Source organism: Vulpes lagopus, chromosome 5 (genome assembly GCF_018345385.1).
Source record: "Vulpes lagopus strain Blue_001 chromosome 5, ASM1834538v1, whole genome shotgun sequence".
NCBI lineage: Eukaryota > Metazoa > Chordata > Mammalia > Carnivora > Canidae > Vulpes > Vulpes lagopus.
This window is the reverse complement of record NC_054828.1, coordinates 58507457-58524177: the sequence shown is the minus strand read 5'-3', so window position 1 is coordinate 58524177 and position 16721 is coordinate 58507457. Positions and strand designations below refer to the sequence as shown.

Genomic DNA, 16721 nt, shown 5'->3' with positions numbered 1-16721 from the left:
CCTTGAAAATGATTAAGTTCCTTCTCAGTGCTGCCACTACCACCTGGAAATGCAAATGGTTGTATTTCATAAGAACAATATTCCAACATTATTTTTAAGTAGCAAGTATCTGTGCACCATTGGTGGGAATGTCAAATGGTACAGCCATTATGGAAAACAGTATGGTGGCTCCTCAAAAAAAAAAAAAAAAAAAAAGTTAAAACTAGAACTACTATATGATCCAGCAATCCCACTTCTGGATATATATCCAAGAGAAATGAACTCATTATCTCCAAGAGGTATCTGTACCCCTATGTTTAGTGCAGCATTATTCATACCAGCCAGGGCATGGAAACAGCCTAAGTGCCCACAGATGGATGAATGGATAAACAAAACACATATATAGTAAAACACATACTATGTATACAGTCTATTATAAATATTTTAAATTGCCTGTTAAATTTAAATTTTCTATGATATATAATGGGATACAAGTAATTCAACCATAAAAAGGAGACCCTGCCATTTAAGACCACATGGATGAAACCTGAAGGCATTATGCTAAAGGAGGTCAGACGTAGATAAATATTCTATAATCTCATTTATATGTGGAATCTAAAAAAAAGCGAAACTCGCAGAGTGGATTGGTGATTGCCAAGGACCAGGGAAGGGAGCATGGGAAATGGGGAGATGCTTATCAAGTGGTAAACTTCTAGGACAAGTTCTGAGGATCTAATGTATGGCATGGGGACCATAGTTAATGATACTGTATTATATACTTATATCTCAGTACAGCTGGGAAAAAAGTATCTGTTTCTACATCCTCCAGCATTTCTTTCTGAATTCTAGGTTTATATTATAAATCTAGAATTATATATTATAAATTATTATAATGTTAATATAATTATTATAATTATAAATATTAATATAATTAATAATTATTATTATATTAATATTTATCAGTTTCTGTAGAAACTTTAATCACCAAAATTGCTGATTAAAAAAAATCCTTTCGGGATCCCTGGGTGGCGCAGCAGTTTGGCGCCTGCCTTTGGCCCAGGGCACGATCCTGGAGACCCGGGATCGAATCCCACGTTGGGCTCCCAGTGCATGGAGCCTGCTTCTCCCTCTGCCTATGTCTCTGCCTCTCTCTCTCTCTGTGTGACTATCATAAATAAATGAAAATTTAAAAAATTAAAAAAAATTAAAAATAAAAAAAATAAAAAAAATCCTTTCACGTGATCTGTGAGGGCAAAAAGAAAAGATAGTGTGTGTTATACAGTATTGAATTTTTTTTTTTTTTAAGATTTATTTATTCATGAGAGACACAGGCAGAGGGAGAAGCAGGCTCCCTGCGGGAAGCCGGACATGGGACTCGATCCCAGGACCCTGGGGTCACGACCTGAGCCGGAGGCAGATGCTCACCTGCTGAGCCACCCAGGAGTCCCTATTGAAACGTCTCTAATAAACGGTATTGGTAAAATAATCTTTACATTTTAAATGAACAATTCAATCCAATTATGGGCTTTAAATCAGAAGTTTTCACATTGATAGTTCTTGGGAACTGCTATTTTTACAGACTTGATACTTCATCTTGTTGGTGTTCTCATTGTCTCAGTCCGGTGTGTATACTCTAACCACACTCCCCCCTGCCCCCTGCCCCGGAATGGCTGCACCACCTCATTTCTTAGAGGGTATCTTAAGTTTACATTTCATTTTTTTTTAAATATAGACAAATTACATCCACATAATGTGTCTATATTTTTTTAAAATTTTATTTATTTATGATAGTCTCACACACACACACACACACACACACACACACACACACACACACAGAGAGAGTACATTTCATTTTGTATTACAGTAATCAGAAAATTTCCAATCCAGAAAACAAATTTGTCATTTTCCCGTCAGGTATGAATCCCTAGGGGGATTCTGGTTCCTTCTGGATGAAGCAAAAAAAAAAATCTTCAACAAAGCATACAAGGTCCTCTCCTTGACCCTCCCACCTTGCCTCCTTTCCCCTCCACCCTCTCCTCTTCAGCCTCACTGAATTTTGTGTTCCTCAAGGTCCAGATGCTCCTTCACCACCGGGCCTTTGAACGTGCTGTTTACGGCCTCACCTTCCCCCTCTCACCTGGCCGCCTGCAGGTCTCAGCCATGCGCATCTCTTTGCCGTGGCTCCCATACCTTATCTCCTGGGGGGGGGGGTCTCTTCCCTCCTAATCACTTCTCAGGCACTCGACCCCATGAGGGCAGGGACCATGTTTAACTTCTTTATCTCTATATTCCTCTGCTAGCTAGTGTGTGCCACAAACCATATTAGGCCTTCCATAAATGTCCTCAGGATCAATGGAATAAATAGATCTACAGAACGACAATTCAACTCCCGTCACTCTAGGGCCCTCGATTTCCAGTGTTAGCAGCATTCCACATGGTGGGTTAGCCACGACCTCAGCAAGGAAAGAGTTAACACAGCCTGTTTTCTCCCTTCTTGCTTATCTCTGGGAACACCTGCAGTGGCAGTAAGGACCCCTAGCCAAACTCTGAGCACTGTACTCCTGAAATGCTCACTAATGAACGATGGGATTTTGTACCACCATGTCCAGGGAAGGCCAGGACGCACCAGGCCAAAGTGTCGTTTAAAGTAAACATGAAGATTCATGAGATGCACCTGGTATCTTGCAGAAGCCTGCACTCTGGATGGTCGGACAGTCACATGACCAGCTCCTCTGAAGGGCCCTGGACTGCCAAGACTTGAGTGGCCTTCCTTGGGTGGAGGGACAGTTCACAGCTGGAGAAAAACACCTATCCGGGGGGGCCTCACAGATTTTTAGGGAGAGTAAAGAAGCCAATTCCGACCTTTTGGGTCTTCACCTATGTAGATCATTATGCTGCTCCTAGTGGGTGGTCAAGGGGACCCCAAAATCGCTCCTTGAGATGCTGCCCTTCCTGGATGCCTGTGACCCCACTCTTATTTTCCTCCTACTATATTGCTACTTTTCATCTCCTTAACTGGCTTCTAGCTTTACCAGATTGTAATGGCCTAGTGCCCTATAGCTCTATCCTGGTCTGTTATCTTCACTCACTTTTAGTATTGAAACTCCTGGAACTGAAAATTATCTATATATCGATGACCCTCAAGTGTATTTGTTTATTTCTCTAGCCAACCTCTCCCCCAAACTCTAAACCCATACCCAACTACTGGTCATCCCCAATGATTGTCTACTAAGGGCTTCAACTTACAAAAATTGTCTCAATCAAACCTCTTGATTTCAACCCAAACTTGTCTTTTTCTAGTTGTCCCCATCTTGGTCAATCATACTTCCCACATTCAGTTAGCTAAGCACAAAAGCTAAAGGTCATTCCTGTTTTTGTTTTTTTTTTTTTCCCCTCCTGATCTCCCCCTTCCCCTTCCAATCCATTAGCCAGTATTGTTGGCTTTATTTCTGGAACAAATCTCTAATCCTTCCACTTCCTTCCAGTTCTAATACACCATCTTAATCAAAATCACTGCCATCACCATTTGCTTGGATTATAACAACTAGATTATTCTCTCTGCTTCTATACTTGCCCCTTTCTAATTCTCTATTCAGCAGCCAAAATTACTTTTTAAAAAATCTGCCTCAGTTTATATGGCTGTCCTTAAAACCCTCCAATGGTTCCCTATTATCCTCAGAACAGAACTGAACTTTCTACGCTTGAATTGGCTTGCAAAGTACTCCACGATCTGTCCCTGCATGCACCTCCAACGTCACCCAATATAACTCTCCCTTTGCTCAGTATGCTCCAGCTTGCCTGGTTTTGCTTCTGTTCTTAGAACACAGCAATAACCCTGTCCACCTCAGGGCCTTGGCGATTGTTGCCCACTTCTGCATTTGGAACTAGTGTATGCTGTAGATCCCATAAACACATTTTGTGCACTTAAAAGTACATGTTCTTAAAACAAAAGATGACCAAGCCCAATTAAACTGTTTTTATTAAACCCAGAATGTGGTATATCCCAGTTTATCTTTGTTTCTTTAAAAACAGAGAGGAACTTACCAGTAGCAAATGATAAACCAGCTCGGCTTACCTCTAGGATGGTTAAGATTATTCAACTGAGTTCCTAAGAGTAATAGGAAAAAAAAAAAATTCTCCAATTGAGTAGCCTTTATCTGAAATTTAACTGCATGTACACCTGGTATTATTATTAAAGGGCATATAAATCTTTCTGATTAAAAAGTAATAGGGAAGCTGTTGAATTGCTGCATGTTAAAACGATCTGTGTGCTCTACACATCTTGAGGCATCTATACTCACAAAAATGACTAGTACCCCCTGCTTTTAAGAAGATATTAATGGGTGGAACTTACTGAGTTACCAATGGTGGGCAAGGGAATGAATATTTAGTAGGACCTAAAAACTAAGGTTCTTTCACAGTCTGTCTACCTGGGAATTTCCAGTACCTGTGCCTTTCTGATCCACTCCAAGCAAGGATAATTAAACATGCTGGAGGGCTGGAGGTCTTCATCTTAAATCTGTACAACATTCCTGAGAGTGGATGGGAAAAAAAAAAAAAAAAAAAGACACTTTGAATCGAGAGGTTTCCATTCTCTGCTGAACTGTCGGGGGGTAGGGGGCAGATTTCATCACAGGATTCTTTTCCTCTCTTTTTAAATTCTCTAAATAGACACTTAAATTGTCTTTGCACTGTTCAAATAAAACAAGGGATATTTACTCAAAGTCTTCTTACAGGAGGAGCATGCATATCTCCTATATTTACTTTTAATACATGTTTAGTTAGCATTTGGGGGACCCGATGACTCTAGGCTTGTCAGAATAATTCAATTATCCCCTTCACTGCCTGAAGACACTCATGTCCTCCTACCACCTCCAACACCCCGGTGACTTATCCTGGAGCTGCGGCATCAACCTCTCCAACTTAGGTTATTTGTCATAAAAAGAGCAATTCAACAGTTTCCTCATTACTGTTTAATTAGATTTATTTACACCATAATACTACTTTCAGATACAGGCTACTCAACTGGGGAATGCATTTTTTTTCTATTTTTAATTTTTTTCTATTTTCTATTTATTTTTTTCTTAGACACTCAAATACCATAAAAATACCATAAAATACTTGACAGACTAAAGTACTTACTACATACAATTTATGTACCGATACAAAGTTGTATACCTAAAGCTGGAGATGGGAAATGTAACTGCATAAAAGCATATAGTGTAATAAGGTGACTGTGTTCTATACTGTATGAAAGTAGATTTATATTCATGTTTCACTTACTATGGGTGGAAAAACTCTTTAAGGGTTGACGCCAGTGCTCGTCCTCTCAGAAGCACACATCCAGGCCTAGGATATGAAGATGAACACAGCCTGAACCCTGCCCCACAGGTGCAAACGGAGCTAAAGCCCCCGAAGGTGCTAGGAAGAGGAGTACAGGGAGATGCTAACTCTGCCCGAGGGATGGAGAAAGGCTTCCGGGGAGAGTTAACATTTAGAACTAAGCCGTAATGAACTGAATGAGTGATCAAAAGGCCTGGGACACCCATTCCCACTCTAAAAATGGGACATTGTACTAAATTTCGTCTGTGTTCATAACATAGTTGTGTTCTTTGTCAGAAAGGTATCTTAGGCATGTATTTGGATAATTGTTCATGTTTTGCTCAAGTATGGTTCTAGTTTCCTCAGAGATTTCTATCAGAGAAATTAAAAATCTGGGAAAGCAAGTGGTGGGAAGCTCTTTACTTAGAAGGGGGATTTCCTTGGTTTCTTCCACTGAACTCTGCGAAAGGGTAACCCTTCCCAATACATGAGCACGCCTGCTCATGCCTTTATTACTCCCCCCCCCCCCCCAAAGGCTGTTGTTATCTGCGGCTCTGGGTAAGTTCACGATAAGTCCGCGGCGCCAGTTTAAAGGCAATTTGTTTGAAGTTGGCAGCCTTTTTCTGATGGAGACCAAGCCCTCCAGCTGAGCTTGCTGCAGCTATTATGCCATGGGTCACAGACCAGAAAGTTTGTACTTTAAAACATCTGACATGCAGCAATCCTTACAGAGATGAGAAACACTCTTAATGTGCAACTCCTGTCTGTTTCCTTTTATTATTTTTTTGATTTAAATTCAATTTGCCAACATATAACACCCAGTGCTCATCTCATCAGGTACCCTCCTCAGTGCCCATCACCCAGTTACCCTTCTGCAACCCTTCGTTTCCTAGACTTAGGGGTCTCCCTGTCTAATTTTTCCCCACTCAGTTCCCCCCCTTCCCTTGTGGTCCCTTTCACTACTTCTTATATTCCACATATGAGTGAAACCAATGATAATTCTCTTTGAATGACTCATTACACTCAGCATAATACCCTCCAGTTCCATCCACATTGAAGTAATTGGTAGGTATTTGTCTCTTCTGTTGGCTGAGAAATATATATAAATATATATTATATATATCTGTCAAACCTAATCATCTGTCAAACCTAATCATGGCTCCTTCCACAATTTGGCTATTGTGGGCATTGCTGCTTTGGACATTGGGGTGCAGGGGTCCTGTTATTTCTCTACATTTCTATCTTTGAGATAAATACCCAGTAGTGCAATTGCTGGGTTGTAGGGTAGCTCTATAATTAACTTTTAACCAAACTCAAATTAGGATGTAGTAACTTCTCAGCAGACCACTATACTCTATTACATTCAACACCAAGGAGCTAGGAGGAAGACAAATTGCTTTAAATCACTAGATAGGACCATCTGATTTAATCGCTTTCTCCTAACCCAGAGGCAAGTTGGAATTTGAAATAATCTTAAACTTTTTTTCTTCCTTTAGAATTCTTTTTATCTTAGGTACTCTTAAAGAAAGGGGCATTCTAGATATATAAACTAAAAGAAGGAGACAGGACTAATGGCAGTTTTTATTGCTTGACTCCAGACACCGCTGTCACCGCCAGTGTTACCTCCAGACACACATATTCATTGATTAAGAACAGAGACCAAACACCTTTTGGATGCTGGCTACATAAACTTGAATCTAGGTCTGTGATTTTATTTTATTTATTTATTTTTTTAGGTCTGTGATTTTACTTCAACAGTTCCTAACCCTATCAGTTTACGCCTCTTTTCTTCAGGTCCAATCTATCTTCCTTTACTATGCTGGCATAACACATTTACATACATGATTTCAAGAAGATCAATAGAACATTCAAATTATATAAAGATAAATAAAAGGAAAACAACTTAGAATAGAGTATGGGATCACTAGGTAAGAATTGGGGCATGATTCACTAGAAGACAGGAGAAAGTGAGACGCTTATGTCCGTGCCTGAAAGTCACCACTTGCATCTGCTACAAAGGCTGACTGATTCAGCTGCGTGGTCACTGGTGTCAGTTTTTTTTGTGAAGTCCTGCTCAGTCAAGTTCGTCCTGCTCAGTCAAGTTCAGAGCTGCGGAAAATAGAATTTCCCCTCAACTGACATACAGTTACATTCCTGAAAAGTTCAGTTTATATTAAGACTATGGGAAACTATTTTTATTTGTACATAAAACAGAATGTAGTTTTAGGTTCAGATAACTGTAAACTGGTCTTAGAGGGCATTAGGAAACATGAGTGACAGCTTCTTTCCTCTGCATAACTATTCATGCATTGCTGACAAGATCAGAAGAATGCATCAGACGGGTTCCGCCCCCCACCCCCTCCCAAAGATTTTTAAGTTATGGCCTAAACCTCCAGCTCACATTTCCAAAATTCCCCCAGGGGGCGGTACTGCTCTTAAGGAGAATAGCCAGTCTCCGAAGAGATGGCATTTTGGTGGGTGGATGCCCCTTAAGTGTGCAAATCAGAATCTCAGAAGTCTCCTTTCACCTCATACTCAGAGTTTTGCATATAGAAAAAAAATTATCTTTACAACAAAAGATGGAATCTGAACTGGTTTAGATGAAACCGAATACTTAAAGGGAGTCAAGGAATTCCACAGAGGATCACTTAACACATTAAAAAAAAACTTAATATAAGACTTTTCTTGGATGATTGAGGATGCTTGTCAACTTTTTCAGATCAAGGGTCAGAGGCAAGATGGGGTGGGCAGGACACACAGAGCCGAGGAGGTAAGGAACAGGGCAGAGGAAAAAGTAGCTGGAGAAACTTTATAGTAAAGAAGGTTCAATATTTGGCACAAGGCAGACATTGGTTTCAATCACTTACTGATAGTTTGGTTCCTCTGTCATTTACTATGTACAACTCATTTAATCTCAATTCTTCATGTGTAAATTGGATAATAATGGTATTTCAAACCACTGTTAGAATCACCAGGTGAAACAAGTACCAGCCAAATAGTAAAACTTACTTGATGTTGGCTGTCATTACTTTTTAAAAGTCTCAAATGCCACTTGTCCCTAAAGTGTTGCTGTTTAGATATGTTTGAGACTTGGAATAAAAATAGTTACTAGATCTAAGAAGCAGAGTAAAATTCTATGTCACTTTGTGGATATTCGGTCTCACGTTCCTCTTATAAAATATAGAACAAACGTAGGGGAAGTCTAAATCATTTCTTTTTTTTTAAATTTTTATTTATTTATGATAGTCACACACACACACACACACACACACACAGAGAGAGAGAGAGAGGGGCAGAGACACAGGCAGAGGGAGAAGCAGGCTCCATGCACCGGGAGCCCGACGTGGGATTCGATCCCGGGTCTCCAGGATTGCGCCCTGGGCCAAAGGCAGGCGCTAAACCGCTGCGCCACCTAGGGATCCCTAAATCATTTCTGCATTAAAAAAAAAGGCAGATCTTTAAGAAACCTTGAATGGTCACAAACAAAGCAAATATTTGTAATAGGTTTCAGAAAAGGATTTTGCCTTTTAAACTGTTCAAGGAGCAGAAAGTTTTGCCAAACCAATATAGCTTTAAATCACATACATTACAGAAGTTCTTAGATTTTAATGATTTTCCTGATATTTGGTCCTCAATATGTCAGTATTTACATCATAATAAGCATTTTAGGAACACTGGGGTGGCTCAATCAGGAAAGCATCTTAGTTTAAGTCAGTTAAACTCTTGATTTTGGCTCAGGTCATGGTCTCAGAGTCATGAGATGGAGAATGTCAAGCGGGCTCACTCTCCCTCTGCCCCCACCCTTGTTTGTGTGCATATGTGCCCCCTCTTGCTCAAGAAAAAAAAAAAAAGAACATTTAATACAGGGTCCCAAGCAAAGTGGCTTTATGATCACACTTGAGAAATGGAGAGTGTGATAGAAAGGCAAATGTTGTGGCAACGTTTTATACACAATGTTCTCTTCTGAGGGAAAATCACCAGCTAAAATCTACCCCCATCCAGGACCGTGGACAAAGATCTGTGTAGGAGAACACAGTACATGCCTCTTTGGGGCAGGAGTCTAAACCAATTATCAGGTTGGTGGGGGGGGGTTACTGAGCATCTGAAATGGTTATTACTCCCGGCACAGTAGTTCAATTAATATCTATTGAATGAATACGTGAAGGTAAGTGTTGTTGGGAGAAAAGCATGAGAAATACTTCCCTATTCATTAAACAATGAAAATTCGAGACTTCAATAATCCTTATTATTATGCCTTTTATAAGAAGGCAACATAAGATCTATCCTCTTAGGACATTTTTAGGCCTACAGTACAGTGTTGTTAACCGTGGGCGCTAGGCAGGAAAGTAGGCCTCCCTCTACAACAGATTCATCTTGTACAACCCAAACTCCATACTGACAAATACCACAGTTACCTTTCAAACCACTAACGTCCATACTGATTTATGAAGAAAAGAAGATTTAGAGAAGTTGTTTTCTCTTAGCATATGTTTCTTATGAGATCATAAAAGTCAAGACAATCTTTTTGGGAAAGCAATTTGGTTACATGCATCAAATACATTAAATTGCCTACAATCTGGTAGTTTCCTTTGAGGCAACTTCTCCCTCTGTAGCAGCTACTGTATCCCCAGCAGCAGCTTTGATGTAGCACTTACTATGTGCCCCAATTATCCAGCAACTGCAGGTCACACTGCTACAGAGTAGAGGGTCTAGAATTTGCACTCGGGCCTGAGGTTCCAAAGTCCACATCCCAACAACTTTTGCTGTCTTAGCTATGAAGATGTCTACACGATGGCATTGTTTCTAACAGGAAAACTTTACAAACTACATGCCCATCAGTGGGGTACAAGTTAAATAGACACTAAGATATCCATTGGTAGGACACAAGGCAGGCATTAAAAGTCAAATTTTGGAAATAACACGTTTGCATGGACAAACACGATCATTGGCTTAGCGCGAGGCAGGGAAAGGCGCAGAACAGCACACGCAGTGGTTTTAGCCTACCAAAGGTTTGCTTTCTGCAGTGAGATTTGAATTTCCTTCTTGGTGCTTTGCTGTATCTTCCAAATTCTCTAAATGAACTCGGATTCTTTTTGCACGCAAAAAAAAAAAAAAAAAAAAAGTTACTAACGATGTCCGTCTAGGTCAGCACAGCCCAATCAACATATGCTGCAAGCCGTATCATGTAAAATGTTCTAGTAACTGTGACTGCATTAACAAAAGTAAAGAAGCAGGTGAAATTTTAAATATACTTTTAACCTATAGTTATAAATTATTTCAACAAGTGATCAACACAAACATTAAGGTTTTTTTGTTTGTTTTGCATTAAAGCTGCAAAATCACTTTCAGCACATCTCAATTTTCCCTAGTCACATTCCAACTGCTCGATAGCCGGGTGACTCCTACTGTGATGGACAAACCAGCTGTAGATCTTCAGCAGAAGCTATACTTTCAAATCAAACGTGCCCAAACCAGGACTCTGAAACCTTCCACTAACAACTTCAATCTCCATGTAGCTATCTACATCTGTGTCAAACTGCTTCTTTAAAGGGCAAAGAGAGGTGCTTGGGAGGTACACGGATCTGTATTCGCATCCTCTAACACTTACTGGCTGTGTGAGCTTCAGCAAGTTAATTAAAAAAAAAAAAAAGAGGCACAGGAAGTTAAAGATTTTGTTTATTTATTCATGAGAGACAGGGAGAGACACAGGCAGAGGGAGAAGCAGGCAGGGAGCCCGACGTAGGACTCGATCCCGGGTCTCCAGGATCACGTCCTGGGCCGGAGGCAGGTGCTTAACTGCTGAGCCACACAGGGATCCCCCCCCCTGTGCCTTATTTGACCTGTTTTGTAAACTCAAGGGTAACAATACCTACTCAGGAGTTGTTGAGATTGAAGTGATGTATTAAAACCTGTAAGGTGGAAAGCACTTGCTAATAGATTTTTATTATCTACTCCTTGCCCTTTGCAACCTTCTTTATTCAGATAAACGTTAGACTTAGCAGGATGGAAGATTCTTAAAACTGAGATGGCAGAAAAATCTCATTTTAAATGGTCCTAAAACTAGAAAAAGAAATATTCGTTCACTGTTGGGAATGTAGACTGGTGCAGTCACTCTGGGAAAACAGAATGGAGGTTCCTCAAAAAGTTACAAATAGAACTTGTACTATTTGTACAAGTACCCTCCAGTACTTGTACTACTGGGTATTTACCCCAAAAATACCAAAACACGAATTCAAAGGGGTATGTGTACCCCTATGTTTGTAGCAGCAGGATTCACAATAGCCAAGATAGGGGAGCAGCCAAGTGTCCACTGATTGAGTATTGGATAAAGAAAATATGTATATACACACACACACACACACACACAAAGGAATATTATTTAGCCATAAAAAATGAAATCGTGCCATTTACAACAATATGGATAGAGCTTGAGTGTGATGGTAAGCAAGATGTCAGTTGGAGAAAGACAAGTACCTTATGGTTTCACTCATATGTGGAGTTTAAGAAACAAAGGAAAAAGAGAAACAAGATCAAGAAATGGACTCATAGAAATCTGAGAGTTACCAGAGGGGAGGGGAGGGCAGGATAGGTGAGAAGGGGTGATGGGGATTAAGAGGGGCACTTGTGATGAGCGCTGGGTGTTATTTAGAACTGCTGAAAACTAGTATTACACTGTATGTTAACTAACTGGAATTAAAAAGCTAAAAAAAAAAGTGGTGGCAAAAAGAAAAATATAAATTTTTTTTTTTAATTTTTTTTTTTAAATTTTTATTTATTTATGATAGGCACACAGTGAGAGAGAGAGAGGCAGAGACACAGGCAGAGGGAGAAGCAGGCTCCATGCACCGGGAGCCTGACGTGGGATTCGATCCCGGGTCTCCAGGATCGCGCCCTGGGCCAAAGGCAGGCGCTAAACCACTGCGCCACCCAGGGATCCCGAAAAATATAAATTTTGGGGGGTGTGAAGAGGCTTGTTGGGGATCCACAATAAATACTTTTGTCCTTTAAAGGGGGCTACCTAGGGACGCCTGGATGGCTCAGGGGTTGAGTGTCTGCCATTGGCCCAGGGCGCGATCCTGGAGACCCAGGATCCAGTCCTGCATCGGGCTCCCTGCAGGGAGCCTGCTTCTCCCTCTGCCTGTGTCTTGGCCTCTCTTTCATGAATAAATAAATAAAATCTTTAAAAATAAAATAAAGGGGGCGACCTACTGGCAGGCAATGAATGGCACACAATTTTGCTTGCTTCCCACAGCTTTCACTCAGCAAATATTCATTTAACAAACATATAAATTACTGAATATGGGCCAACATCGTGCTAGACACGATGCTAGACACGGGTTAGGAGTGGGGGAAAAAAAAGGGGTGGTGGTGGTGGTATATTCACTTAACTAAATGGAGGAATGAGTAAACCACTGAATATTGTCCCTTTTCTAGTTTTTCTCAATTCGGTGGTCAGTTTTTTGAGTTGCTTCTCTTGTTTCACCTAGGATTTTGCTAGGTTATTAGATAACAGGGTTTCCTCCAAAAGGTTCAAATGAAATATGATCAGTATACTATGGATGAATCCGGGTGAAGGGTATATGTGGGCTCAACTTTTGTGTAGGTTTCAAGTATTTCGAAATAAAAAATTGAAAAAAAAAAACCCCACCAATTATAATGGAAGATAATCATCACAACCTGTATCAAAACTTTTAAAGCATCATGATTTGTAACAGATCAGAGCTACCTAGAGGCCCCAAAAAGGTGAATGACTAAGACCGTTCACATAGCCAAGAGGATAAAACACTATATAGCAGGCAACCAATTTACATCTGCAGACTTTGTCAGTTTGCAGAAATATGGAATGAAATCGTGTGAATTGAGGAGAAAGGCAGACTAGGATCCATGATTACAGCAACAAAAATACAGGTGATGTGCATTTACAAAACCTAAGAATATATTTGGTCAGATAGGAATATTACTCTCTTCTAGGTACATTGCCCATGTTCATAATAAAAATAAATAATATGTATGGTAAAAGCTGTTTGCCAAGCAAATGTATCCCACACCAGGGGGTGGGACGGCCAGGGAAAACTGCCTATCTAGTGAAAAGGGTGTCAACAAGTGAGCACTGATTTTCAATGGTCATGATATCACACATGCAATGACACAGTGTACAGTTTAACACCCACCTCTTGGAACCTTTTTCCTAATCAGAGGAATTATTCAGAATATTCAGCACAGCCATTTGACTACTGGTGTCAGATTTTATTTTTACATGATAGTTTCTCAGTCCTTTAACCACAAGAGTACAGACATACAAAGTGTGTGTGTGGGGGAGGCTAAGGGCTCTCACTGTTACTGTGGTCTGATATCACGCAAGACGGATCGGTTCACATTAGGAAAGAGATTCCCCAATTGCCAAAACTTGCCAGATCACTCAGTACTTAAAATTAGCAACACCCTCATCATCTTGTGGTTTAAATGATGACTGAACAATAACTCAAGATAGTTGTGTTATATTTGCTTTATTAAGATAATTAGTATTCTTAGATCTTTTAAAATTGCTCTTCTTTAGCCCTAGGGGGAAAGGATTTCAAAAGGCTGAGTACATATGCTGATTCAAGACACGATTTCTCACACACCCAACCTCTGTAATTTGGATTATTAGAGCAATATAGAGTAATTCTGACACCAACTCTCTGGCAACGTTGTTTGAAAAAGATACCATTACACACATGACCCAGCGTTTTTTATCTTGTACTGCATGTAAGTTTGTGTAATAGGTCTTCTTTAATATAAAAACCAGGACTTTAATTTTTTTTAAATGACTGAGAATATGGTAATTAAGAGACACTCCTTGCATCAAAGGCTCAGAGCTAAAATCTAGATGTAGAGTTTGAGCGCACCTTATTAAGAGATGCATAAACTTGACCAAACTTTTGATTTAAGCATCAGGTAATCCCTTTAAAGGTACCAACATAAAAACATTAAGAATGTTTTGATAAACTATTTGCCGCATCCTCGAGTATCTTTGCCTTTAAGTAGAGTGATCTGAATGCCAGTCCTGGTTATAAAATCTACCATCTGGTGATCTTGAGTAAAACATTTAGCATCTCTCTGATTCAAATTCTTGTCTATAAAAACGAAACAACGTATAGTCATTTATACTTAATACATAGTTTCTAAATTCAAACAATGAAGCAATTAAATGATAAATGTGAAAATGCTCTTCCCAGTCATTGCTGGCATCCATTTATTATCAGGCAATCGTCCTATTCAAATGGGTGATTCTAAAACAGCCAGTAATCATGATCAGAGCCACTCTTTTGCATAACTTTAAGAGGGCTAATTACACAGGACACAAATCTTACCAATGATACTATTCAACGTTAAAGGAAACTTATAGAAATGGTGGGTTTTTCTTAAAGATTTTATTTATGCATGAGGGAGAGAGAGGCAGAGAGAGGCAGAGACACAGGCTCTATGCCTCATCGGGGAGCCTGATGCGGGGACCGGATCCCAGGACCCCGGGGTCACGGCCTGGGCCAGGCAGGCGCTCAACCGCAGAGCCACCCAGGGATCCCCAGAAATGATGGTTTTTGCATCACTCTAAGTCCCGGGGGTAACTGCACCCGACGGAAACCTCACCGCCAGAACGGAATCCCTGCAGCTTACAGGGGACTGTAAACCAAGTGAGCGGACGGCGCAAGCCACCGGGGAGGAAGCCAACAAGCAGGCAGCGCCAGGCGGCAGCGGCCGGACGCTTTCCGGGCACCAAGCTCATCCGCCAGGGAAAGCTAAAGGGCGCCCCTCGGGCAACCGGCGCCAGCCCGACGGAAGGGCGTCCCTGGCCGGGCTCGGTGACCGCCACGGGCAGCGGGTGGCCGCCAGGAGGGTGCCGTCAGGTCCGCCCCCTGCTCCCCGCCGCGACCACGGGGCTCACCACGCGGGCACCGGCGAGCGGCCGGGCGCGCCCTACCTTGCACCGACTTCCCGATGCTGTGTAAGCGGGTGATGGAGCTGTAGTTCCGGGCCACGGCCGTCAGGAACGCTTCCATCTGCTCCTGGTGGTGGTAGGCGAACTCCAGCGCGGCCGCCGCGGGCAGCAGCAGCCCCAGGCACAGGCACAGGCGCGCGACCTGCATGCTCTGCGGGACACGAGAAAGGCTGAGCGCACCGCCAGGCCCCCGGCCCGGCCCGGCCCCGTCCCCACCTCGGGCCCCCCCGTCCCCACCTCGGTCCCCCCCCCGTCCCCAGCTCGGTCCCCAGCCATCCGTACGTCGGGCCCCCGCGCCGTCCCCGTCCCCAGCTCGGCATCCCCCCCCTTACCTCGGGCCCCCCCCGCCCCTACCTCGGGCCCCCCCGCCCCTACCTCGGCATCCCCCCCGCCCCCACCTCGGGCCCCCCAGTCCCCAGCTCGGGCCCCCCGTCCCCACCTCGGGCCCCGCCGCCCCTACCTCGGGCCCCCCTCCCCTACCTCGGCATCCCCCCCGCCCCCACCTCGGGCCCCCCAGTCCCCAGCTCGGGCCCCCAGTCCCCACCTCGGGCCCCGCCGCCCCTACCTCGGGCCCCGCCGCCCCTACCTCGGCCCCCCGCCCCCACCTCGGCCCCCCCCCGCCCCTACCTCGGGCCCCCCTCCCCTACCTCGGCATCCCCCCCGCCCCCACCTCGGGCCCCCCAGTCCCCAGCTCGGGCCCCCCCGCCCCTACCTCGGCATCACCCCCGCCCCCACCTCGGGCCCCCCCGCCCCTACCTCGGCCCCCCAATCCCCAGCTCGGGCCCCCCCGCCCCTACCTCGGGCCCCCCGTCCCCACCTCGGCCCCCCCGTCCCCACCTCGGGGCCCCCCGCCGTCCCCAGCTCGGTCCCCAGTCATCCGTACGTCGGGCCCCCCCCCCGCCGTCCCCGTCCCTACCTCGACCCCCCAGTCCCCGCCTCGGCCCCCGCGCCCCCTGCGCCCTGCTCCCGCGGAGGGAGCCTCGGAAGCCGCCGCGGGACCCGGTGCGAGCGGCGCCCGGGCAGCGCCCCCATCCCCCGCCCCGCCCTCCCATCCCCTCCCCTCCCCTCCGGGACCCCCGGCGGCTGCAGCGCTCACCCCGCTCGGCGCGCCCAGCTCACCCCTGCCCGGTGCGCACCGCCGCCCGCCGCCCCGGGACCCGACATTTAGCCGCGCGGGGGACGGCCGCTCCCGGGCGCCGCCCCGCCCCCGCCCCCGCCCCCGACCGACGTCCCGCCCGCCCAGCCGGGCGCCCGCGGATCCCCGGGGCGGGGCGGCCCTGCGCCCTGCGCCCTTCGCACCTGGGCGATCCCGGCCCGCGGCGGCGGGGACCCGGGGGGCGGCGGGGGTGGGGGGGTCCCGGAGGCGCGGACCCGGGGGTGGGTGGGGGTCCGGGGCGGCGGGGAGGGGGTGGGGGTGGCGGCGGAAGACGGTCACGTC

At 44.4% G+C, this 16721-nt stretch overlaps 1 protein-coding gene across 2 annotated transcripts in view; it reads right to left on the bottom strand.

Moving 5' to 3' along the window:
- The window catches only part of CPM (carboxypeptidase M), a 75313-nt gene extending 58838 nt beyond the window's left edge, over positions 1–16475 (bottom strand). The window contains exons 1-2 of one of the 2 annotated variants that reach the window (XM_041755903.1): positions 16380–16475; positions 15266–15434 (exon numbers count right to left, since the gene is read on the bottom strand). In XM_041755903.1, coding sequence (XP_041611837.1) covers positions 15266–15431 — 166 coding nt within the window. In that variant the 5' untranslated portion in view covers positions 15432–15434; positions 16380–16475. The remainder of the gene's footprint in view (positions 1–15265; positions 15435–16379) is intronic. The other variant, XM_041755902.1, reaches the window with a different exon arrangement.
- Between the last annotated feature and the right edge of the window lie 246 nt (positions 16476–16721).